The sequence below is a fragment of the Eriocheir sinensis genome, chromosome 1 (genome assembly GCF_024679095.1).
Source record: "Eriocheir sinensis breed Jianghai 21 chromosome 1, ASM2467909v1, whole genome shotgun sequence".
NCBI classification, from domain to species: domain Eukaryota; kingdom Metazoa; phylum Arthropoda; class Malacostraca; order Decapoda; family Varunidae; genus Eriocheir; species Eriocheir sinensis.
The window spans coordinates 3,992,944-4,018,542 of record NC_066509.1 but is presented as its reverse complement, the minus strand read 5'-3'; the positions used below and the strand labels follow the sequence as shown (position 1 = coordinate 4,018,542).

The window sequence follows — 25,599 nt, the reverse complement described above, 5'->3', positions numbered from 1 at the left end:
TTGCAGATGCTTGTGTTGATGTCAGAGAGGATGCTGCCAAGGATTGTGGATGAATGTTAACTCATACATAACCCATCCATTCCTGTGTAGGTTGGGATGAGTGGGGGCGGAACCGAGGACGGAGAGGTTTTAGAAGATTCACGCCCGCCATCACACAACTACGAATGGCTTCTCGTCGCTGCTGCCATCGACCGCATTGCTGTCGTTGTCTTCATCATTGCCTTCTTAAGTGTCTTGATTTGAATCAACTAATTAGTTCATTAATGGTGCGATTTTTTATTTTATTTTTATCTTTCAGTTCTTGTTTTTTCATTTACGATTTGTATTCAATTAATGGCATTCCTTATTCTTGGATTGATGGTCAAGCATATGGTTGAGTTAATGGCTTGCTGAGATCTATGCTCAAAGCAATGGTTTTTAGTATATTGTTAAAGTAATGGCCAGAACATGTTGGATTGATGTTTGGGCATCTAAATGTGAAATTCTCCCCTGAAGCCGACCCTGCTTATCGTGTTGTTTCTGTAAAAGACAAGAGTGGAGGAGATCAAGGGAATGCCCACAGAGTTCATGGCTTGAGTAAGCCAATAGAACCTGCCATGGGGTACTTGGGATGGGAAGGGGCCCTGCATTGATATTTGTCTAGAGGATCCCCCAGGTTTGGCATCAGAAGGTGAGCAAAGCAACACATGATACTGCATATGCCTCCATTGATTGATTATGCATCTGAGGCATCAGGTATGTTTGCTAATTTGTGTGCACCATTCCATTTTGTACCTGGGGAATGCTCTGGAAATATTTGTGAGGCATGAAAATAAAAATGCTCTTAAAAGAAAGGATGCTAAACATTCTTTCCTGATATGTATGCATGTATGTAACAAGGGACACAAGGTGTCTAGTGAATGAAGCTCTACAGGTGGTGCAAAAGGTGATAATACAGTTGCTTATTTCCGATCATTATCAGTTCTTTGATTATAAGCTTCATTGTATTAATTTAATTTAAACAATAGTAAATGTGTTACTGATACCACTGAGAGGGATTATCATTATTATAATTCTTTAAAGTGATGTTGGTAAAGATTATGGTTGAGCCATTCTTTACATGGTGTGGATGTCCTATAAGACCCAAGCAAAACAAATTGCAACCTTACATAGTAATAATTATGACATGTATTGACATTATACATACATTAATATGTTCAGTTAACTGTGTAATCTGCTTACCACTTGTCTGGGAGACTTAAAATACACTTTATGGGTCATTACAATTTGTTTCTTTTGAAACCTGGTGCTTCCAGTGGTTCTGTGGAGGCTCCCCATGACCTCCAGTGACTTGTCAAGAATTACTGCAATATTGGCAAAATCAAGGTCAGTAACCTTAATTACTATTGCCAAGAGATTCTCCACAATGACTCTGCTCCACTCTTCTGCCTATTACCTAGTCCATACAGTGTTGAAGTGATGGGTCAAGAACACAGTCCTGCCTCCTGTGTTCAAATGGAAGAAATTGGACCTGCCCCTGACACTTCATGCAACTTTGTCCTAGGGTACAGGCCACTCAATAGACCAAGAATACTTGCAGGAATTCTGCAGAATCACAGGAGATCCCAGACTGCTTCACAATGTGCTGAATCAAACACCTTGAGATCGACATAGGCTGCAAGCATCCCATGTCGAAGCTCATATCAGCACTCCAGCAGTATGCGAAGAGCTTGGATACAATTGTTTGTTGATTTACCAGGCATGAACTCTGACTACTCAGGTCTCTGTAACTTCAGTAGTTGGCTGCTAATCTGCACAAGCAGTGTAATATCAAAGTAGTTATTGCAGTCCTTATGGTCTCCTTTCCTTTTCAAGATAGGGACAACCAGCTCCCTCTTCAAGTCAGGAGGAATGGTACCGGATTGTTATACGGAAATCAAGACTATGCAGCCTGCAGATCATGGCTTCATCTCCAGCTTTGAGCAACTCTGCAATGATGTTACAAATACCAGGTGCCTTTCCACCCCTTAACTTTGTCACAGCCTCTCTGACCTCAGCAAGAGAGGGTGGGCTTTTGTCAATGAGTGGATCAGCATCCATTATTTGGAACCAAGCTTCAGAAGGTCTGCCGAGTATAGCTGCTCTGAGTACTCAACTCAATGAGCCCTCTGCCCATCCTTGTCTGACACAAGGCAACCACTTGATATTTGAATAGCACGCACCTGAGAGGAAGGCTTAGAGCGAAGCTTCTTCAAGGCCCAGTAGACACTCTGGAGGCAATATGCACCGAGATGACCCTCGATGTCCTCAGTGCAGCTACTGACGTACCTCTCCTCAGGAAAGCTCTCGTCCAATGTGACAGAGCCCTATGCTTGTTCTGATTCCCAGCAAGCCTGCCAGTGCAACCTCTTGACAGTCTCCAACATCTCTGTGCACAATCCAGAGAGAAATCATATAGAAGATAAAGAAACAATAAACATAAATTGAACTATTACATCAGGCAAGTTTAGACAAAATTCAGTTCAATATTCTTACAATGAGATTACATTTACCTAGAGTAAACATTTGTTACAAAATATATTTTCAATTTAAAAAGGGATGTTTTTATTATTATTATTATTATTATTTTTTTTTACATTTGCCCTATGGCACTGGTAGGCTTTCTTGGTGGGGTATGGTGGCCAACTCCAGCCCATTATGGCACAATCAAGTGTTTATAGTGGCACCATCTTGCTTGGCTCATGCTGCCCCCAGGGGCTCATCTTTGATCCTCTTTTAGAGAATCTAGTCCGAGTTGCTAGGGGTCTTCAGTACAGCATGTGGGTAATCTTAGGCCTAGGTATATATATGAGATTCTGTTTACACACCATCATCATCATCATCATTTTATCAACGCTTGCTCCTAGGAGCTCCCACCAGGGGATGGCCATGGCAAAAGAGTTTCCATCTTTTTCTATCAAGAGACACTCCTCCTTGCCTGCTCAAAGTTTCTCTTATATATATATATATATATATATATATATATATATATATATATATATATATATATATATATATATATATATATATATATATATATATATATATATATATATATATATATATATATATATATATATATATATATATATATATATATATATATATATATATATATATATATATATATATATATATATATATATATATATATATATATATATATATATATATATATATATATATATATATATATATATATATATATATATATATATATATATATATATATATATATATATATATATATATATATATATATATATATATATATATATATACAATTAATACAGTTAATACATAGGCCTAAGACTACCCACATGCTGTCCTGAAGACCACCCATCAAAGGACTTATATTTTACTTCAAACAGCGTACATTTTCTCAATGGAAACTAATTTAGAGTGAGTCATCCCTTTGCTAAAAACCTAAAATGTTAATAAAATTCTCCTATGTTGAATATTACAATGTTTGAAGTCTTATAAAATATCATATAACACTAAAATAATGATATATATATTACCCTGAATACCTGAACTTCCATGAACCACATTCAAAGTTTAAAATATAATGACCGATAAAAAAAATAAAAAAAAAAAAGTTTAAACCAATCCACCCTGCACATGAGTCAAAGGCACTGACATTGACCAAGTCTCTAGGCAGGAAATTGTGCAATGCCAAAAGAGAAAGGGAGAGGTCGATGCTGCATATCTATATAACTGAATAAAATGCAAATGGATAAGAGGACAGAGAAAAGATATAATACAGGTGACACAAGATTCCCCCCCTAGGTAGCTAAGGCCACATGGCACTGCAAGGGTTACAATAGAGCAATGTCTCACTCACCAAGAAGCTGCCGTGAGCTGGGATTGATTTATAAAGATTTAGATATTCAGACCAGACAGACCCTATACCTATATACAGCCCAGACTATGTGGTCTGTCCTTGAACCGAAGTGGAACTACATCAAGTCAATAGCCAACAAAACTGCACTTCTGCCCTAGTGAATATAAGGTTGGAGGAAGTGGTGTCAAGTTTGATTTAAAATGCTTCAATCGTGTTACATTGGGCCACTAATGGTAAGAGTATAGTCCATTCCCATGCTACAATGTTGAAGAATTTGGTGTAGTCTAAATTCCTTTGTTTACATTTAATTTTTGTGGAATTATTTCTCATTCAAGACATACCAGCAATCATAAACAATTTGGGTTTGTCCATATTTGCAAAACCATTACAGGTCCATAATTTTGGCAAATTTTGGGGGCTAGGGGGCATCATAGGTTCACTATTTGGGGGAAGGGTGGCAAGTGAAGCGAGCATGCACAGGTGGGGTTTCCTATTGGGGGAAATAAAAAATAAGCTCTTTTAGGGGTATTTTGAGTCTGATATAGAAAAACATTAGGGGAGCCCCCCCCCTTGCAGAAATTATGGGTCTGCATTAAGTATTTTGAAGCTGTCCTTTCCCTCAGAACAATATTTATCATGGGAACAAGTTAAGGAATGAGAACCTTTCATTGTTTCATTGATACCATATCCTCCATAGTTGTTGAAGGGTTGTGAGGTCCTAACAAACACTCGCCCTGATAGTTTCCCGCGAAGTGCTCATATATTGCCCGAATTTCACTCCACTATATCTCCAGAAAAAAACTTGAATCACATAAGAAAATCATTGGTTGAGTGAAACTGTACAAACTGTCCGGAATGGTTTTGCCGGCGCCGGGGGATCGAACCCGTGACCAGCGAGATGGGAAAGCCACTCCTTAACCAGTCGGCCAAAGAGGTGCCCCCCTTACAGAGTGATTTATGGTATGCTTGGCCATCACACGGGTATTGGCATTACACTCCAGTCCAGTCCAGCAGTAGTATAGGCGTGGGATTGCCTTCGTAACGGCTCCCACTTATGACTTATTCTAGATTCTTGATTCTTGATTGGCGTTGTTGTGTCTTTCAGTTTTGTTCAATTTTCTTTTTTTTTCTGTTCCATATTGTTGTGATATAGTTTTCTGTCTTCCATTTCTCAAGGTTCACATTCTTGATTCTTGATTGGCGTTGTTGTGTCTCAGTTTTGTTCAATTTTCTTTTTTCTTCTGTTCCATGTTGTTGTGATATAGTTTTCTGTCTTCCATTTCTCAAGGTTCACATTCTAGATTCTTGATTGGCGTTGTTGTGTCTTTCAGTTTTGTTCAATTTTCTTTTTTCTTCTGTTCCATGTTGCTGTGATAGTCTTTTTCTGTCTTCCATTTCTCAAGGTTCACATTCTAGATTCTTGATTGGCGTTGTTGTGTCTTTCAGTTTTGTTCAATTTTCTTTTTTCTTCTGTTCCATGTTGTTGTGATATAGTCTTTTTCTGTCTTCCATTTCTCAAGGTTCACAATTCACATTCTAGATTCTTGATTGGCGTTGTTGTGTCTTTCAGTTTTGTTCAATTTTCTTTTTTCTTCTGTTCCATGTTGTTGTGATATAGTCTTTTTCTGTCTTCCATCTCTCAAGGTTCACATTCTTGATTCTTGATTGGCGTTGTTGTGTCTTTCAGTTTTGTTCAATTTTCTTTTTTCTTCTGTTCCATGTTGTTGTGATATAGTTTTCTGTCTTCCATTTCTCAAGGTTCACATTCTAGATTCTTGATTGGCGTTGTTGTGTCTCAGTTTTGTTCAATTTTCTTTTTTCTTCTGTTCCATGTTGTTGTGATATAGTCTTTTTCTGTCTTCCATTTCTCAAGGTTCACATTCTAGATTCTTGATTGGCGTTGTTGTCTTTCAGTTTTCTTTTTTCTTCTGTTCCATGTTGTTGTGATATAGTCTTTTTCTGTCTTCCATTTCTCAAGGTTCACATTCTAGATTCTTGATTGGCGTTGTTGTGTCTTTCAGTTTTGTTCAATTTTCTTTTTTCTTCTGTTCCATGTTGTTGTGATATATTTTTCTGTCTTCCATCTCTCAAGGTTAACAGGCGTGGTGGTTGGCCAGTCCGAGGATGGCTGGGCGTGGAAACTTACACACTATCTTATCTGACTCTCCAGCAGCTCCCTGACATGTTTTGGAGATGCAGTGTGCCTCTATAAAGCCTAAACGAAACACAAGAAGCTCTCTAGTCCTAAGAAATCACGGTAATCCAAGTCCTTACTCACAAAATAAACAGCCGCTTCCGCCATCATCCGCCATGCCTTGCTCCTCCTCGCCTCGCTGTGACGTCACGCGGGAAATTCAAAGACTACGAGCATATAACAATTTATTATTTTTTGTTACTTTTTTCTCCCATTTAGCTGTCATTAGAATATTCTTAAAAATTATGTACATTATATACATGAGTTTTATATCTGCTGTATACGTAAATTTTCTGTGTTGTGTGTGTGTGTGTGTGTGTGTGTGTGTGTGTGTGTGTGTGTGTGTTCTTATAATCTCACGTGCACAAAGAATCAAAAAATATAAATTATCCAACAGATAATATAGGTATACAATTATATAACAACGGATATAGGTAATTGGAATACGGCACTGTGTCGAAACAACGAAACGAAACGACCGACACAGAAATTGGTCACATATAAAAATATATATACACGTACACATAGTAAAGCAGATATCATAGATCTTTACGAAATATAATGCAGCAGTCCTGGCAGCGCGGGCGAATATCTCCATAAAGGTCGCCCTAAGATACTATCGTTTCAACTACTCGCCATCATTCAGAAACTTTTTTAATAGGAACGCTCCAAAAAGTTCATTAATCTCCATAAAGGTCACTCTAAGATGATATTGTTTCACCTATTCGTCATCATTCAGAAACTTTTTTAATCGGAACGCTCCAAAAAGTTCATTAATCTCCATAAAGGTCACTCTAAGATGATATTGTTTCACCTATTCGTCATCATTCAGAAACTTTTTTTAATCGGAACGCTCCAAAAAGTTCATTAATCTCCATAAAGGTCACTCTAAGATGATATTGTTTCACCTATTCGTCATCATTCAGAAACTTTTTTAATCGGAACGCTCGAAAAAGTTCATTAATCTCCATAAAGGTCGCCCTAAGGTATGATATTGTTTCACATATTCGTCATCAACCAGAAACTTTTTATCGGAACGCTCCAAAAAGTTCATTAATCTCCATAAAGGTCGCCCTAAGGTATGATATTGTTTCACCTATTCGTCATCATTCAGAAACTTTTTTAATCGGAAGGCATCTTCCCGGTGGGGCCTGATGGTCGGCCCAAGGCTTCTTCCAGGTGGGGCCTGATGGTCGGCCCAGCCCGTTCTGGCGCAGGCGAGTGTTTATAGTGGCGCCATCTTGCATTGGCTCATGCTGCCCCCCGGAACTCGTTCTTGATTCGCTTGGACGGCTTCCTCTAGAGTCCGGGTTGATGGGTGGTCTTCAGGACAGCATGTGGGTAGTTTTAAGCCACTCGGCGGTGACTGAAAAATCCGAGTGGTTGCGTGAGGATTCGAACCCGCGTCGTCCATCACGCGGCGAATGTGGGTCCAGTACGCTACCAGTTCGGCCACCGCCTACCCTAGTTTGATACAGCCTACTCAGCCTACAGTGTTCCCTTGTATGTTTGGAAGGCCAGACCCACTGTTGCCAGATTATCGTACTCAGAGCCTTGTATTTACCGGTTTCTGAGCCATAGCTATTGCCAAAAATACCAATAATTAATCATTTTAACGATGACTATATATGAAGGCAGTAATTGGGGTCGAGGAGGAAGTTCTGAGGTCGGAAATCAGCGAACATAGGAGGCTGAGTACGACAATCTGGCAACGTTGGCTGTCTGTCCATCCGCATCTTCGATATATTGGCAGGAGACACTTCGGCCGTGAACACAGATATGAACATTCCTTCCCCTTCTATCCCTTCTTCTTTTTCTCTTCCTTCCCCTCCTTCTCTGCCTAACCCTTCTTTTCCAGTTCCTTCCCTTAATTCTTCTCTTTCTCTTCCTTCCCCTCCTCTTCCAGTTCCTTCCCTTTCTACTTCTTCTCTTTCTCTTCTTTCCCCTCCTTCTCTTCCAGTTCCTTCCCCTTCTATCCCTTCTTCTCTTTCTCTTCCTTCCCCTCCTCTGCCTAACCCTTCTCTTCCAGTTCCTTCCCCTTCTACTTCTTCTCTTTCTCTTCTTTCCCCTCCTTCTCTTCCAGTTCCTTCCCCTTCTATCCCTTCTTCTCTTTCTCTTCCTTCCCCTCCTTCTCTGCCTAACCCTTCTTTTCCAGTTCCTTCCCCTTCTACTTCTTCTCCTCCTTCTCCTCCTACCCCAACTTCATTCCCTTTCCCTTCTTCTCTTCCTTCCTCCTTCCCCTTCTTCATTTCCTACTCCTTCTCTTTCCTTTCCTACCCTTCCTCTTCTTTTCCTACTCCTTCCCCTTCCTCTCTTCTCCTTCTCCTCTCTTCTTCACTTCAAACGTCATCGCCCTGCTGGATATGTCTAGGTGGCGACAATGAAAATGTGTGCCCTGAATTAAGAACACGAATACCTATTACCATCATATTAGCGATGAGCAGGATCAGCGAGCGATATGTAAGAAGTTAACGGTGTGTAAATGGTATGTATGTAGATGTGTGTCGTATATGAAAGCATCCATTCACTTCAGTCACACCCTTCCATACCATACATAACTCGATCGTCAAATTGGTCTTCAAGGACAATAGAGTCGGTCTGTCGGATGGAGAAACCTCTAAACAATTAACAATAACAATTGGTCTTCATCGCGATAGCCGTCACAGAAAAACGTGAACCGATACATGGCCGTGAGGAGGGGAGGGCGGGGGAGGGGAAAGCTCTCTACTCCTTGGTGGGGTTCAGCGGGGTTGGTCGGCGGCAGGACATGGAGCAGGTGGCGAAGGTGAGGAGGAGGAAGCCCAGGGTGACGGTGCCGGAGAGGAAGGTGAATGTGGCGAGGAAGTTGCCCGTCATCTCCCTTAGCTGGCCTGGATAGATAGATAGATAGATACAGAAAGACAGACAGGTAGACAGATATACAGATTGATAGATAGATATGAATATATAGATAGTTAGAGATAGACAGATAGATAGATAGATAAAGACCATTAACACAACGAGGCAAAGAAAACATTATCATTAACACACACACACACACACACACACACACACACACACACACACACACACACACACACACACACACGGATTTGTAAATAAACACCTAAATCCTGAAAATAGATTAATGTACTAAAGGACCAAATATATATTTCATAACCAATATTTATAGAGGAAGATGTAAGGAGGTTAAGAGAATAAGGAAAATGTCATGAGGCAAATGAATAAGAGGAAAAAATGGACCTTGGAATGCTTAAAATAGCCACATGAGAAATGCAGCAAGGTAAACGGCTTCATACATACATACATACAAATGATCATACAGGTTAATCAGTGCATGCGCAAGAAACAAATAGACTCCCGAAATTGACCTATATCTTTCGGCCACTCCTCTTGAGTCTTTTGTAGGAGCAATGAGTAGCGGGCTTTTTTTCATTATTGTTTCCTTTTTTTATGCCCTTGAACTGTTTCCTCTACTGTAATAAAAAAAAAACTTAAAACACAAGCACACACACTCTCTCTCTCTCTCTCTCTCTCTCTCTCTCTCTCTCTCTCACCTCCGATAGGGCCCATGGCGGTGAAGGCAAGGCACCTGAAGAACTGACTCATACCGAACACAGCTGCCATGCGGTGCGCCCCGAGGACCCGCACCACCAGCAGCACATCCATCACGTACAACAGCCCCAGCCCCACGCCCAGCGCCCCGTTGCACACCAGCACCACGCCCCACTGACCCGTGTGGCGCATCAGCACTGTGGGAGAGCAGATGGAGGTGTGCGCGCGTGTGGGTAAGTAAGGGGTGGTGGTGAAGGGGGGGTCGTGTGGAGGGGTTATGTTGGGGTATGTGGTGGTGGTAGTAGGGGAAGAATATCGCTATTAGAGGGCGGTGGTGGTGGTGGTGGAGTCGTGATCAAGGAGTCTAGAGAAATAGTGCTCCAGAATCCTTGGTCGTGGTGGTGGTTGGTGGAAAGTTGGAAAGTTTCGTTTAGTCGGTGCAACATTTGTGGTCATATGCCGGAGAGAGACAGACAGAAAGGGAAGGAATTATAGGAGAAGGGAACAGATCCCAGGAGACGGGACACAACCCCCGATTAATACCTGGTACCCATTCACTGCTGGGTGGACAGGGGCGTAGGGTATCGGAAAAGCCGCCCAAATTTTTCCACTCCGCCCGGGAATCGAGCCCGGGCTCTCTCGGTTGTGAGCCGAGTGTGCTAACCACTGCACCACGAAGCCCCCGGTGGTTGGTGGAGAGAAGAACGTAACAGAGAGCGGTAAAAAAGTTAGCACAATGAAAATAAAGGTACAGAATGATGGAGACGTGTATGTTTAGTTATCGTAGTGGTGGTGGTGGTGGTGGTGTAGTGGTGTAATGGGTATCATGTCAACGAGGAGTAAAGCGTTATAGAGAAAAAAAAAGTCCCTACAGATCCACACACAAAATTACAGTGCGGCAAACTTGCAAATGAACAATATAAATAGCACTTTTGGGTTAAGCCGTAAATGAATAGGGCACAAAAAGAGGCACAGACGCATTCCGCAAGAGGTTAAAGTGTAAAACAAAATGCCTCTGATTAGCAAAAGTGAGCTTGAGAGAGAAGCATCATTAGGGTTGGTGATGGAAGGTCTTAGTGAACACCTTGATAGCTTAGGCATCTGATACGAGTGAGGGGCTGACAAGACCCACTCTCTTCTCTCTCTGTATGTTTAGCTTTGAACTGGAATATCCCTCTATTATTGTACAACCTTGTACCTTTTTACATCGCTTGGGGGTCGGGACGGCAAGTACCTCCCTTTCATTTCTTGCCTGTAACAAAGTTCATCACACAATTAGGTAAATATGTGTGCCAAGAGACGTAAAACTAATGACAATAATAAAGATAAAGTAAAACTGATGATTATAGTAAAATAATAATAATAATAATAATAATAATAATAATAATAATAATAATGATAATAATGATAATAATAATAATAATAATAATAATAATAATAATAATAATAATAATAATGATAATAATGATAATAATAATAATAATAATAATAATAATAATAATAATAATAATAATAATAATAATAATAATAATAATAATAATAATAATAATAATAATAATAATAATAATAATAATAATAATAATAATAATAATAATAATAATAATAATAATAATAATAATAATAATAATAATAATAATAATAATAATAATAATAATAATAATAATAATAATAATAATAATAATAATAATAATAATAATAATAATAATAATAATAATAATAATAATAATAATAATAATAATAATAATAATAATAATAATAATAATAATAATAATAATAATAATAATAATAATAATAATAATAATAATAATAATAATAATAATAATAATAATAATAATAATAATAATAATAATAATAATAATAATAATAATAATAATAATAATAATAATAATAATAATAATAATAATAATAATAATAATAATAATAATAATAATAATAATAATAATAATAATAATAATAATAATAATAATAATAATAATAATAATAATAATAATAATAATAATAATAATAATAACAGTAAAAACAATAATAATAATAACAACAATAATAAGTAGATCAACAAAGCACACAAAAAGCCTGTAGCTCAGTGATACACACACGCACACGGAAACTCACAACACACACGTCAATCTGTAAAAGTTAACCCGCCGCCCCGAGCCGCGCCTCACCGTAGGGCACCACGATGTAGATGAGCTGCGCGAAGAAGTAAAGGAAACGGACGTCCACCTTAGGGCAGTCTGCGATCGCTGCCCCCAAGAGCCGGGTGAAGAGGTCCACTATGGCGGCCACCGACATGGCTGTGGCTGTTTCCTGCAGAGTGTAGTTCGCCTCCGCCAGCACGAAGGGGATGATGGCCTGAGGGGAGGGGGAAGGAGAATCAACATGTGTAGATGTAAATGATTACTATATGCTGCTCCGTTTCAGCAGGTCTTCTTTAGGTCCTCTTCTTCATATACCCTTTCTCTATTGCGTCTTAACAATGAAGAGGGTGGCAGTGTCCACTGAATATGTCTACAGTGTGCGTTTTATTCTCATCGAGCACTATAATCCACGTTTTGAGGTCTTCATAACGTACGCCCTCCTTACACATCATTACAAATATGACTCATAAAAACACTAGATACAGTGTATACGGTGGAATTCAGCAAAATGTATGTGGAAAATTTGCATTAACAATTAGATTTGCAGCGTCTCTATAATAATTCCAACGATACAAATTACTGTTAAGGCTATTTCCCTCCCACCTTGCCTTGCCTATGTATATATATACTCACGACGATGTTGACGGCACTGGTGATGGTGCAGCAGGTGGCCAAGGCAATGCTCGTCGCCAGCGGGTCCTTCATCAGCTGCACGTTGTACTGGGAGCGGAACTTGCGCCACACGCGTCTCAAGGCACTCGGCTGTTCCCCGATCCCCTTCTGCTGTTCCTCCTCCGTGATCTACAGGAGACAAGGCTTCGCGCTGAGGTCGTTGTAAAGACAAATGCATGGATCGCAGACCACAGGCTGGCCACGAGCTGTAAAGAGCAGCAACAGAGGGAGGCACCACCTCCAGAGGTCAGGGATTGGATACGGGAGCACCCAGACCTATCGCTATAAGAATATAAACATGTATAGCAACTCCCTTCGCTGCAGCCCGCTATTGTATAATGGCTATATTATAGAATGGCAGACCATGACCATCTCAGGAAGACATCTTAATTAAGGCCCCTTACCGTTTCGTTTTGGAGGGTGAGCACGCTGCCGGCCACGAGGGTGCTACCTCCCAGCCGGAAAGCTGAGCCCCTCTGTTCCATCCACAGACCGTCGGAGTGCTGACACTCACTGCATGTGCGGAGTCTCTTGGGGCGGGCCACATCCCGCCTCAACAGGCCCTCGGAGTGCTGACACTCACTGCCTGTGCGAAGTCTCTTGGAATGGGCCACATCCACCCTCAGACCGCCTCCCAGCTTGAGCAGGTCCACAGGCACGGAGGCACCCCGGAGCAGGCCTTGCCTCATAGAATCTAGCCGCTTGTCAACGCCATAATCGTTCACCAACGGAACGACGGACGGGACCTGCGGGACCTGCTGGGCTGCGCGCGGGGGGCGGCTGTGCCAGCTGACCGGGTGCAGCAGCAGCATCATCGCTGGGGCGTGAAGGACGACGGCTCCTGCAAAGTTGGACATTTGAGGCACACCTTCAATGGTGACGGAAGTATCTTGCTAAAGTGACTTACTGACCTTCCGCCGGGGCATGTGAGAGGTCAGGCCGATAAAAGGCGGCAGCCACGGCGAAGGGAATTAAGTGGTCACTGAGGAGCACTACAATGGTGAAGACTCACCCAGGATGAAGGAGGCCCACATGAAGGGGTACTGTTCCTGCAGGAGGGAGGTGAGCTGCGGCATCAGGATGAGGCCGAGGGAGCCTCCGGCCACCACGAAGCCGTTGGCGAGGCCCAGCCGCTTGTTAAAGTAGAGAGCCGTCATGTGGTAACAGCACACGATTGTCAACCCGCCGCCCACACCTGTACACACGACACAAAGGTAAGGCACGCCCGGCACACACACACACACACACACACACACACAATGCCATTTGACCTTCTTGCATTCTTTTCACTAAATCTACCGCAAGTTAAAGTCCCTGATATTTGAAAAACAGGTAAAATCACTACTTTTTAAAGGTGAACAAGCTATCACTGTGTGCTACCATCACACACCACCCCTGTCCTCCGCTTGATCAGCACTCCGGGCTCCCCACGTTCACCTGGCTATTCATCAACCTATCCAGCAACTCTCCCCCTATCCAGTCTAATCATCAACCATTCTCTATCGACCAGTCATTACACTTAGCCGGTCTATGAGTACAGGGGAACTAACTTTACACAGCCGTATCACCACTGCTCATGCAAGGGAGGAGTTAAAAGCGCAAAACTTTCGGCCTGAGCTAGACTCGAACCTCAGTCTGCCAGGTAACAGGTTGACATAGCCATTGCACCACGTCTAATGCACCTCTGTATCACAGCTCGTAAACATGAATAGTGGATGTAACGAGCGGCACTGAGCCAGGGCAGCCATCACCAGCACACGACTGTTGATGGATTAAGGTCGTAAAACTCTGACAAATCTATACCGCAGTTTCTGGTGTTATCCTGTTACAGACACACACGCGAGAACACACACACACACACACACACACACACAGCCTTGTTCAAGCTTTACTACGCATATGCAGCCTTCCACATATCCATAAACAAGGCCTTCATGGAATACATCCTAGTTCATGACATACTGCGCCCCACACCCTTGTATTGCTAACCTCAGCGGGCTTTTTTTTTTTAACATTTCTTACCTTTTTTTTATGCCCTTGAACTGACTCCTCTGCTGTAAAAAACAATAACAAAAAAAAAAGGTACACACACACACACATGCACACACACGCACACACACACACGCACACACACAGACACACACGCCACTTTCCTACGCACACTTATCATGTACATCTGTTTGCTATTGAATTTGCAATTTCCTGATGCATATATAATTTTTTTTTTCAGGGGTATCAACAACTTCAGCTGCATCGTCGCATCGTCGTATTGGAAGTCAATGCCCTTATGCAGCACTTCTCTCTCTCTCTCTCTCTCTCTCTCTCTCTCTCTCTCTCTCTACACTTGCACACACACACAACACCCCGCCCCCTCCCCAGACACACTCACATAACCCCTCCCCCCTCCTCCCACACCGCCTTAGCTTACCTACAATGGTGGACACGGTGAGGAGCAGCAGGTGGGGGTCGGTGACGTGCGGCGAGATGAAGAGGGAGGACACCGCCAGCAGGGAACCCGAGGCGGCGATGGTCCGGTAGCTCGCCACCTCCGTCAGCGGCCCCGCCCACGGACCTGGTGCACGAGAGGGAGGGAGGAAGAGGAAGCCACCGAAGTTTATTAGAGGCTGCTTAGAGACAAATGTAATGTTAAAATGTTATTGCAAGGTATAGGCTAGTTCATGTGCAGTGCTTAAATAAACATGAATTGTGTCTTTTATTCTTCTTTACTAACATACTAAAACAGGAAAACAAATATTGTATCGTAGAGTAAGACGATGAAACACTATAATAAAACAGTGCAGAAAGGAGAGATGCTAACCTAACCTAACCTAACCTAACCTAACCTAAAGGGAATACTAAGATACACGTAAATGTTTATTGGCAGATTTGAGATAGATGTGAGGGTTTAAGATCATTGCAAACTAGTTCATGTGCAATGGCTAAAATTAGAACAGTGAGATTTATAAGTATGTAGTATACGTTAATGTTTAGAGGCAAATTTGAGATAGATGTAAAGGTTTAAAAGCTCATGTGCAATGCCTACGTCAGTGCTTAGATGGCAGATATGGGATAGATGCAATGGTTTAAAAAGACACTTACAAACAAGCTCATGTGCAATGCCTTAAGTTAGAGCAGTAAGATATAGTATACGTCAGTGCTTAGATGGCAGATATGGGATAGATGCAATGGTTTAAAAAGAGAGTTACAAACAAGCTCATGTGCAATGCCTTAAGTTAGAGCAGTAAGATATAGTATACGTCAGTGCTTAGATGGCAGATTTGGGATAGCTGCAATGGTTTAAAAAGACACTTACAAACAAGCTCATGTGCAATGCCTTAAGTTAGAGCAGTAAGGTATAGTATACGTCAATGCTTAGATGGCAGATTTGGGATAGCTGCAATGGTTTAAAAAGACACTTACAAACAAGCTCATGTGCAATGCCTATAGTATTTTTCTTATTGGGAACAATACATACCCTTTCTCAACCCTTATGTGTAATAAAAAAAGGGTATCATTCGCTCAAATATACCCTTACTCAGAATACTAAGGTAGAAAAAGGGTGTATGGATAAAAATATCACCTCGCATTGCAAACATACCCTTTATATACCTGTCATTTCTGAGAGTGTACAGTGGAAAAAGTAAGATATGTACGATAATGTCCAGAGGCATATTTGGGATAGATGCAATAGTATACGATTTTTGCAAGGTAGCTCATGTACAATACTTAAAGAGAATAGTAAGATATGAGTACGTAAATGTTAACAGAGGCATATTTGAGACAGATGCAATGGTATAAGATTCTTGCAAAGTAGCCCATGTGTAATGCCTGAGGAGGAGAGTTGGATATCTTCGCAGAGGGAGATATAAAAAAGAATACGTCGACCTGGATGGCCAGCGAGGGAAAAAAAATAAGGAAAGAGTAAGCTTGGAGGCAGGTTTGACCCTGGGTTTGACATAGAAGGACGCTAAGGTTTACGACCCTTGCAAACTAGTTCTGGCGATGTAAGCATGATATATACGTTGATGGATTATCATAACGAATAGTGCGTTGAACTGGATGAACCGTTCAGTAAAAATGCAGAACAGGATACATTAACTTGAAATTTTCTGGGTTTATTGATAACGCGGTGTAACGACCGAAATTTAATCTTTACTACACTCCCACACGACCACCGCATGTAACGAAATACACGAAGAATTCATCCAGTCAAGGAGAGGTTTGCCGGCGCCGGGGATCGAACCCGCGACCAGCGAGACGGGAAACCCACTCCTTAACCAGTCGGCCAAAGAGGTAACCCCGTGGAAGAGGGAGTTGTAGGAGGCTGGCCCATCAGGCTTAGTCGCCGCGGCACTACAGCGGGAACAAATAAGCATTCACACCATTATCTCCAAGACGTGATTGATGGAATGATTGATGGTTTATTGTTGCGAAAGTACACAGCAAAGAAGGGAGGAACATGCCATCCCACTCCCCAGGCAATACGTAACGTGATTTGCGATATTACAAGAGAGAAACATGTACATAATAAAAAAGTGAATAAAAAAAAATAATAAGGATAAAATGTTTAAAAATAGATTTCAGACATGCAAGATGTGTAAGATCCTTGAAAGCTAGCTCATGTGCAACGCCTGGGATTAAAAAGTAAGATGTCATCGTAGGTGGAAATATAAAAAAAGATACAAACAGGAAACTGCATGGGTGACCGGTTAATGAAAAAAAAAAAAACGAAAAAAACTCTAGCGGAGAAACACACACACACACACACACACACACACACACACACACACACACACACACACACACACACACACACACACACGAAGTTTATACATGTAGAACAGAATTAGACGGATTGAGAGGCAGACAGATAGATAGACAGAAGGAAAATGAAAGAAAAGGAATGAAAGGAGAGAAAGAGAACACGGTAAAGAAGGAACACACACACACACACACACACACACACACACACACACACACACACACACACGCATATACACACGTACACACACCTGCAAGGTTCCAAATGAGAGACTGGATGTTGAAGAGCCAGGTTGCCAGGCTGGGTGAGGCGCCAAGTTCTTTCAGCCGCTGCCCGTACAACACCCCGAAGCAGGGTCCCTGAGACACCACCAGCATCTAGGGTGGGGGTGGGGGGGGGGAGAAGGAGGAAGAGGAGAAAGATAAGGAGGAGGTAGGAAGGAGAACAGAGTGACACCGATATATATTAGAACGAGTTTGTAAGCAGAAGAATTGAAATGGAAATACATAGAAGGAAAAGGAGGAAAATGAGGACGAAGGAGGGAAAGGGAAGAGAAGGAGGAAGAGGAGAAAGATAAGGAGGAGGTAGGAAGGAGAACAGAGTGACACCAATATCGATTAGAACGAGTTTGTAAGCAGAAGAGATGAAATAAAAATAAAGGAGGAAAATTAGGACGAAGAGGAAGAGAAGGACAAGGAAGACAAAGAGGAGGACGGGGAGTAAAAGAAGAAGGAAGAGGAGGAGGAGAGGGAGTAACAGGAGGAGGAAGGGATATAAGAGAAGGTGGAGGAGAAACAGGACATGAAACGAAAACAATTATGGAACCCAGAAATAAAAAACCGAAAAAGAAAGACGAAGAAGAAAGACAAAGAAGTGGAGAAAGGAAGATATGAAAATGATGATGATGATGACGAGGAGGAGGAGGAGGAGAGAAAAAATAGTAAAACCTGTGTGAATTTGCGCTTATAGGAATCAACTCCCCCCCCACCACCACACACACACACACACACACACTCACACACACACACACACACACACACACACTCCCCCTCCCCCACACACACACTTAAGGAATGCATAAGCTCCTGCGTATCTCCCGGAATGGTTATTCACTCTGACCCTCCCCCCAAAACTATACAACACTTGAACATGACCAGCAACACTAACGTAAAGTCACCCAAGACATACATACCCTCATGAAGCTGCCCTGACCACCGTTAATATCCTTGGACTCTCTAAGGGGTATCGTAACGCCTTTGAGACCCTTGGTGAGTGTTGAATACCCGTATACCCAAGTGACCGCTAGATGTTATACCCTTAGGCGACTCTCCCTGCCCGATCCACCCGTCGTAGCAACAATCTAACCTTTGTCAGTGACCCGTGCAAGGTGAGATAGACCTAACACACACACACACACACACACACACACGAGCACTCACTTACCATGCACGTAGCCCCCGCCAGCACGACACACCAGCCCCACCCTCCGTCAGGCTTCTCCGCCGACCCCGCCACATCGCCGTTCTTGCCTGTTCAGTGAGACCGCTTGTTAGTGAAGTCAGCGTTGTCGTTAGGGTTAGTTAATGTATTAAGTGATATGTATGGAGTAAAGATATATTAGTTAAAGTGAATGAATTAGTCAGTCATGTAAGTAAGTTAATGTATCTGAGTTTTCTTCTTTTTCTTCGTCTTTTCTTTCTTTTTTATTTCTCCTCCTCTTCCTCCTCCTCCCCGTCATCTTTTTCTTTTTTTTTTCTTTCTCTTCCTTCTCTTCTTCTTCTTCTTCTTCTTCTTCTTCTTCTTCTTCTTCTTCTTCTTCCCCTTCCGTTCTTTCTCCTCCTCCTCCTCCTCTTCTTCTTCTTCTTTCGGGAAGGTAGGAGTGGTTGGTTGATTTACTAGTTATTTCCAGTTTCGTAAAAGAAAATAGAAAAGTCACAGGATGACAGGAATTTGAATGCGCACCTGTCAACGTAGCGTGACCTTGCATCAGAAGCGAATCCCCACAAAAACTAGTCATTAGAGGGGGAGAGGGGGAAGGGAAGGGGGGGGTGACTGAAGTATACCCCCCCCCTTACCTTCAAATGATGCAGCTATTTTTTCCCAAGCGTACTTTATCTGTTATCTATTAAAGGCTACATTATGTTCTACCATGCCAGGACTGTTCTAACTTCCTCAGTGTGGTTTGCTGAAAAAAATATATACAGGCTGGTTGTTCTAACTTCCTCAGTGTGGTTTGATGGAAAAAATATATACAGGCTGGTTGTAGTTCTGCCATGCCAGGACTGTTCTATCTTCCTCAGTGTGGTTTGATGGAAAAAGGACATAGGCTGGTTATCGTTCTGGGCCCATAGTCCCAAATACTTCGAGGCTTACACACCCACAATGGATAAAGCTTTCGTAGATTTTTTTTTTTTTTTTTTACAGCACAGAGCAATTCAAGGGCAACAAAAAGAATATGTAAAAAAAAAAAAAAAGCCCGCTGACTGTTGCTCTCATATAGCGATAAGTACAGAGTGGCCAAAAGAGAGGTCAATTTAGGATGGAGAGGTGTCTTAGGGCCATATTTTTAAACACTTCGGCGCCCAAGAACACGTAATTTACTTGGCTTTCGTGGGAGTTTAGGGCATTTCCAGGCGTAGTTTGATGACCCTGGTGGTAGTCTCAGCCTTCTTCTGTACCGTGAACCTAAGAGAACACTCATTAGAACTCGATTAACCTCCTTTTAGGCCTCTGGAAATAGCTGGCGTGAGGGGTGGGAGCGTCTGACAATACCGTCCTTCGTATTTCCATTTTCATGTCAGAGTGCGTGCGTGGTGAGTCCGTGGACCTAGCTTCGAGTCCCTTCAAAACACGCTGATATTTCAACCCATCGTCGAGTGGAGGATGATTGCACATGCTGCCCAGATTAGAGTGACCCTAACTTCAGCGACTTCGATCAAGTGGAGCACCGGGGGATAGCATGGGCCGAGCGCCAGAGGAAGCACCTAAAAATAAAGCTTGACAAGGCCTCTGCAACGTCAATGTAAAATAACACTCTTGAAAACCCGACTAACTTCCTCTGTTATGGTTGTTGGTGTTGGTTGCTGTTGTTGTTGTTGTTGGTGGTGGTGGTGGTTGGTTGTTGTTGTTGTTGACTTTGAAAGCATTTGTTGTGAGAGCCAAAAGCTTCTAAAAAAAAAAAAGGATTACCCCGCCCCCGCTTCCCTCCCTCCCTCCCTCTACATTACTATCTCTCCACTTTTTTCCTAATAGTATGTACTCCGATGAAGTGCCCAGGTGCAGGGTTTGCGCCATCACCTGCTTAATCTGTGTGCTACTTGAGCGACCGCTGAGCAAGGGTTACTTACGGTCAGGACGAAGCTAATCTGTTCGTCTGAGTAGCTACATAGCCTACTAACGATGATGATGGTAAAAACAGAAATTATAATATGAAGAAGAAAATGGAAGATTGATAATGATGATAATAATAATGACAAGTAAAAGCCACAGCCATAACAACAAGTAGTGTTAATAATAAGAAAAACAAGATTGACAACAACAACAACAACAATATTCTGGGGTTAAACAAAGTGTAGGAAAGGAGTTGCAAGGTTGGTTCTCGTCTCATATACCTTATCGAAAAAATTATAAGAAGAACGACAACAACAGTAGGCTAATACTGATAATAACAACCACAACAACAACAGCCCAGTGGCGGATCCAGGGGGGGGGGCGGCCGCTCCCCCCTTAGGACCTAAATTGCGCCCTTTCAAAGATTCACTGAGATCTGGGGGGGTATCATTCCTGTGAACACTACTACTAGCCTTCTAATTATAATGATAATAATAACAACAATACTACTACTACTAATAATAAGAATAAGAAGAAGACGAACAAGAGTAACAGTAATTATGATAGTAACAAACACCACAGCAATAAAATCTTGACGCTAAAAAAAGAATAGGAGAAGTTGGTAGAGGCCCCTAATTAAGAACGACAATATTAATAATGAAAATAACAACCGCAGCAGCCACCACAAAGGTCTTGACGCTAAAAAAAAAAGCATAGGAAAGGGGTTGCAAGGTTGGGTCTCGTCTCACCTGCAGCTGGTGGGTCGCCTGCGGGTGGCTGTCTCTCTCCCAGCAACGGTTTGGCATCTTTCGTCCACTCAGGAGTTTCCCCCACCTTGTCCTCGGCCACCACTTTCCCCTTCATCGCCTATGCGCTTGTGTTGTTGGTGGTGGTAATGGTGTTGATGGTGGTGGTGGTGGTGTATGTGGTGATGTTTCTGTTTGGGTTAAAAGACATGAGCTTAAAAAAGTTGATTTCCTTCCACGATTTTGATTAATAAGTTCTCCTCTTTCACTATAATATTTTTCTTGTGTTACTTTTCGTTCTTTTCTAATGCCAGATTTTAGCAAGGACGGAACTATAGGTGAAGTCAAAAAGTATGCTTAAGTAATTGTAATATATTTCCGTCCTTGCTAAAATCTGGCATTACACAAATTTCCGTTCCAAATCTTGCTTTCCTTTCATACTTTTCATCGGTGACTATTGGTCTTTTCTGGTTTCGTTGCTGTTTCGTTTCTTTGTTTTTCCATCAATTTCCCATCATGTCCTCGCGTTATAGGTAAAAGCTTATCAGTTTGACAATCTTGCTTTCCTTTCATACTTTTCATCGGTGACTATTGATCTTTTCTGGTTTCGTTGCAGTTTCGTTTTTTTGTTTTTCCATCAATTTCCCATCATGTCCTCGTGTTATAGGTAAAAGCTTATCAGTTCGACAAAAGGGACAGCTCAAGTGAAAATAAAGCGGGTGGTATCTTGGTATACTTTCAGGTGCGTTTACTGATTTTTGCTATCATTAATTTCTTAACAGATCTACATAGATGTTCAGGCCACACGGACCCTATAGTATGGTCCAGACTAGGTGGTCTTCCCTTAAACTTAAATTAAAATACTACAATTCGACATCAAAAAGTTGCGTTTCTGCCTCAGCGAATATCAAGGTGGAGGAAGTGGCGGACGAGCTTTTTTTTAAGATCAGTCGTGTTACATTGAGAGAGAGAGAGAGAGAGAGAGAGAGAGAGAGAGAGAGAGAGAGAGAGAGAGAGAGAGAGAGAGAGAGAGAGAGAACCATTCAATCATTTGCGTGTTAATCACAGCGCCTTCCTTGCAGTCAGTAGCTTCACATGTACCGAGTTTCCTAGCAACGTACGTAATGATCTATTTAAATGGACATAAGTACATACTCCAAGTTTTTACAGGCATGGTATTTTTTATCTGTACCAATACAAGATTTCTTTTTAACTCACACACTATCTTTTTTTCAAGTACTCCTTAAGCTGTAGTTGTTTCCACAGATCTTGCATAAAACATACACGTCAGATCAGGCTATTATACTCATCATTATCATTATTATCATCATTAACAGCAGCGGGGATTACTATTGCATTACAAGACATAAAAAAATCTTTCCCAACGCTTTGCACCTCTCTCTGCATGTCGCGGATTACTAGCGTATTACAGGACAAAAAAAGACCTCTCCCAACGCTTTGCACTTCTCTCTGCATGTTGCTAGTGTGTCTATCTCCATTCTGATCCGGCAAAGTTCTGGATTTCATCGCTCCACTTGGTTCTCTATCTGCCGTGACGTGTATATTTCCTGCTTGGTTGCCATACTCTTGTTATCACTCCCCCCAAGCAGAAACACTCACGATAACCACATCCAAAAGTCCCCCGTTAGGTAACAACACCGAAACGTACCCTAATAGCTCAAGTGTTTGGCCGAGGGAGTTTATTTTTACTCACCAATGTATTCTCGTAAAAATATTGATTGTAAATTCGTATCACCGTCGGGAACGTGTGTGTGTGTGTGTGTGTGTGTGTGTGTGTGTGTGTGTGTGTGTGTCCCTTCTTCACCCCCTTGAACTGTATACTAACCCTATCATCCTCCCCCTCATCTGTGAAGGAGGAATGAAGTGCTCGGGTCATCCCAGCACACTATTATGACTGTACCTTTACTTTCACAACAACGTCACGCCACCTATAAAGATACCATACTTATTATAATATGACCTCAATAAAGTCGTATCTACACTATCTTAATACAGGGGTTCTCAACCTTTTGCAAGCTGGGCCCCCTCGGGAGAGTGTCCGCGCTCCCCCAGGGGGGCGCGCCCCCCGGTTGAGAACCACTGTTCTAATACCAATACTTTAAATACTGCAACAATATCAGCAACAACAACAACAACAACAACAACAACTACTACTACTACTACTACTACTACAACAACATAAATGATACCTCCACCCATGTTTATTTTCCCGACACATAATCATGGAGGGCTCCATAGTTTGGAGCTACTACTACTACTACTACTACTACTACTACTACCACTACGGGCCTCCATCTATTAGAGTTGCGTTGTGAGTGGTATATTCTCTCATATCCTTTCACAAAGCAATTCAATGGCCCCACCCCGCCAGTGACTGTGGCCGATGTAAATCTTTAGGTAGGCTCTCATCGAAAAAAACTAAAGAATTCATTTCTTGAAGAGAGAGAGAGAGAGAGAGAGAGAGAGAGAGAGAGAGAGAGAGAGAGAGAGAGAGAGAGAGAGAGAGAGAGAGAGAGAGAGAGAGAAGAGAGATATCATATAGATATCCACTCAGTCCTCTCAGCCCTCCTCCGTGTGAGGAAGAAATGAGAAATACCATGAGTGACTGGTGAGTATTGGTACCAGTAGTACCAGTCGAGCAGTCTGGGTACCCGCATAGCATAGCTAGTCCGGTACATCTGATGGCCACCCCGCCAAATAAAAGTGTATAAGTAAAAAAAAAAAAAACGTGTAAATAAAACATTTATTTGAATTTTGGACCCCGCGTTATTTAAAAAACGCGTAAACCAAACTCGCATAAATCAAGAGTTACCTTACTAAACATATTATTCTTAAGCTAACAGAGCTTGTGGTTGATACGTCTACCAACCACCGTCGCCTCAAAGTCCAGGTCGGCAATGCGGGTGGTTTTGGGTGCGGGTGACCTGGTTCCTCTCAGGCAGACCAATGCTGACCTTGCCCTTGAATCTCCTCCTATTAAATCTTCCTCCCGATCCTCCGCCCTCCTCCTACACTTCCACACCTTTTGCCCCCACCAGCAAATGAGCCAATTGCCCTCGCGGGTCTGCTGTTGCTGCTGTTTGTGCGTACACATTTTAATCTAATTTTACTTTCGATAAAAGCTAATTTTATAGCGAGCTTTTTTTTTTTGTGTGTGTGTGTGTGTGTCCTTGAGCTGTCTCCTTCACTATAAAAAAAATTCTCTCTCTCTCTCTCTCTCTCTCTCTCTCTCTCTCTCTCTCTCTCTCTCTCTCTCTCTCTCTCTCTCTCTCTCTCTCTCTCTCTCTCTCTCTCTCTCTCTCTCCTTCTTAGCGAATAATTATGTAACATGAGATCAGTTGATTACGTTACAGTTGTATCAGTGTAAGAGATTACGACAAATATACGTAATCATGAACTGTTTCCATGAATACGAACTTTTCCTGCCTCCTTCCCTCCACTCAAACATGCTGAAATTTTTCTTTACTTAATTGTCTCGTGTGTGTGTGTGTGTGTGTGTGTGTGTGTGTGTGTGTGTGTGTTTCTCTCGTTTGCATGACACTTCTCGGCGACTCAGCGAGTAACAACACAGCTTCCCCTCTCTAATGTAACTTAACTCCTTCTCTTCCACTCTATGGAATTTGAAAAAGGATGGAAAAGGGTGTGTATAAAAGCGGACCATAATTCACTCCACTGCCACAGATCAACCAAAGGAAATAAAATCGAAAAACTCAAGGTCCATTAGAGATACATGGGTTTTCAACAGTCATGAGTGTGGTGTGTCACTTTCTCTCAGTTTGTTGTTGCAGGTGCCGCACGATGCACCAATGTACCGGCCCATATAGGCGCTTGTTGACAACTTGACATGCGGACATGCCCCACACTGGAGTTACAGCCAACTGTTACATAACATTTTGGGTGAGTGCGGCGTGCATTCTGTGAGGAAGTCCTGCATAACTGGTCCCAGAAACACGTCATTATCTGAACCGCGTTGACCAAAGCTAAATCTAAGACGCACGATAAAGATTTCTTCTTATCACGCTCAAGTACGGGAACTCAGTTACATAACCTTCCTGTTTATTTAACTTCCAAGTGAGAGAGGGAAAAAAAATACCTTATAGGAAGAAAGAATTCAGGTGTGAGAACAGAGAACGTGCGATTTTTGGCTGCTGGCTCCCGTCCCGAAGGCACAATTCTGTCTCTCTTTGATCTATGAATCTTTCTCTCTCAAGACATCAGAACCGCGGCTGACTCACGCCCATCACCTCGAGAGACTGATTTTCAACTGAGTTCCAGCTGCATCGGCGACCGGCGTGCTGAGCGATGCCTGACCAGTTGAT

General features: G+C 42.0%; 2 protein-coding genes and 1 long non-coding RNA gene across 18 annotated transcripts in view; 2 read left to right on the top strand and 1 right to left on the bottom strand.

Moving 5' to 3' along the window:
* LOC126982814 (neuronal acetylcholine receptor subunit alpha-10-like) overlaps positions 1-1,265 on the top strand; it is a 7,725-nt gene extending 6,460 nt beyond the window's left edge. The window contains exon 8 of the mRNA XM_050835122.1: positions 91-1,265. Coding sequence (XP_050691079.1) covers positions 91-243 — 153 coding nt within the window. The 3' untranslated portion in view covers positions 244-1,265. The remainder of the gene's footprint in view (positions 1-90) is intronic.
* The window catches only part of LOC126980807 (monocarboxylate transporter 9-like), a 26,896-nt gene extending 1,297 nt beyond the window's left edge, over positions 1-25,599 (bottom strand). The window contains exons 1-14 of one of the 14 annotated variants that reach the window (XM_050831864.1): positions 25,374-25,599; positions 21,263-21,450; positions 18,627-18,712; positions 17,434-17,560; positions 14,850-14,993; positions 13,434-13,616; positions 12,826-13,262; positions 12,383-12,550; positions 11,777-11,963; positions 9,614-9,808; positions 7,060-8,926; positions 6,871-6,964; positions 6,141-6,684; positions 2,202-2,407 (exon numbers count right to left, since the gene is read on the bottom strand). In XM_050831864.1, coding sequence (XP_050687821.1) covers positions 8,781-8,926; positions 9,614-9,808; positions 11,777-11,963; positions 12,383-12,550; positions 12,826-13,262; positions 13,434-13,616; positions 14,850-14,993; positions 17,434-17,560; positions 18,627-18,712; positions 21,263-21,377 — 1,788 coding nt within the window. In that variant the 5' untranslated portion in view covers positions 21,378-21,450; positions 25,374-25,599 and the 3' untranslated portion in view covers positions 2,202-2,407; positions 6,141-6,684; positions 6,871-6,964; positions 7,060-8,780. Of the gene's footprint in view, positions 1-2,201; positions 2,408-6,136; positions 8,927-9,613; positions 9,809-10,809; positions 10,864-11,776; positions 11,964-12,382; positions 12,551-12,825; positions 13,263-13,433; positions 13,617-14,849; positions 14,994-17,433; positions 17,561-18,626; positions 18,713-21,262; positions 21,451-25,373 lie in introns of those variants that run through there. The other 13 variants (XM_050831378.1, XM_050831641.1, XM_050831804.1 and 10 more) reach the window with 13 other exon arrangements.
* On the top strand, positions 3,617-6,128 carry LOC126983026 (uncharacterized). 3 transcript variants are annotated; one of them, XR_007735502.1, is made up of 4 exons: positions 3,617-5,038; positions 5,151-5,382; positions 5,507-5,840; positions 5,955-6,128. It is a non-coding gene; the product is annotated as an uncharacterized LOC126983026 (long non-coding RNA). The 3 variants fall into 3 exon arrangements; XR_007735493.1 differs by lacking the exon at positions 3,617-5,038 and having other exon boundaries at positions 5,046-5,382; positions 5,507-5,735; XR_007735488.1 differs by lacking the exon at positions 3,617-5,038 and having other exon boundaries at positions 5,046-5,382.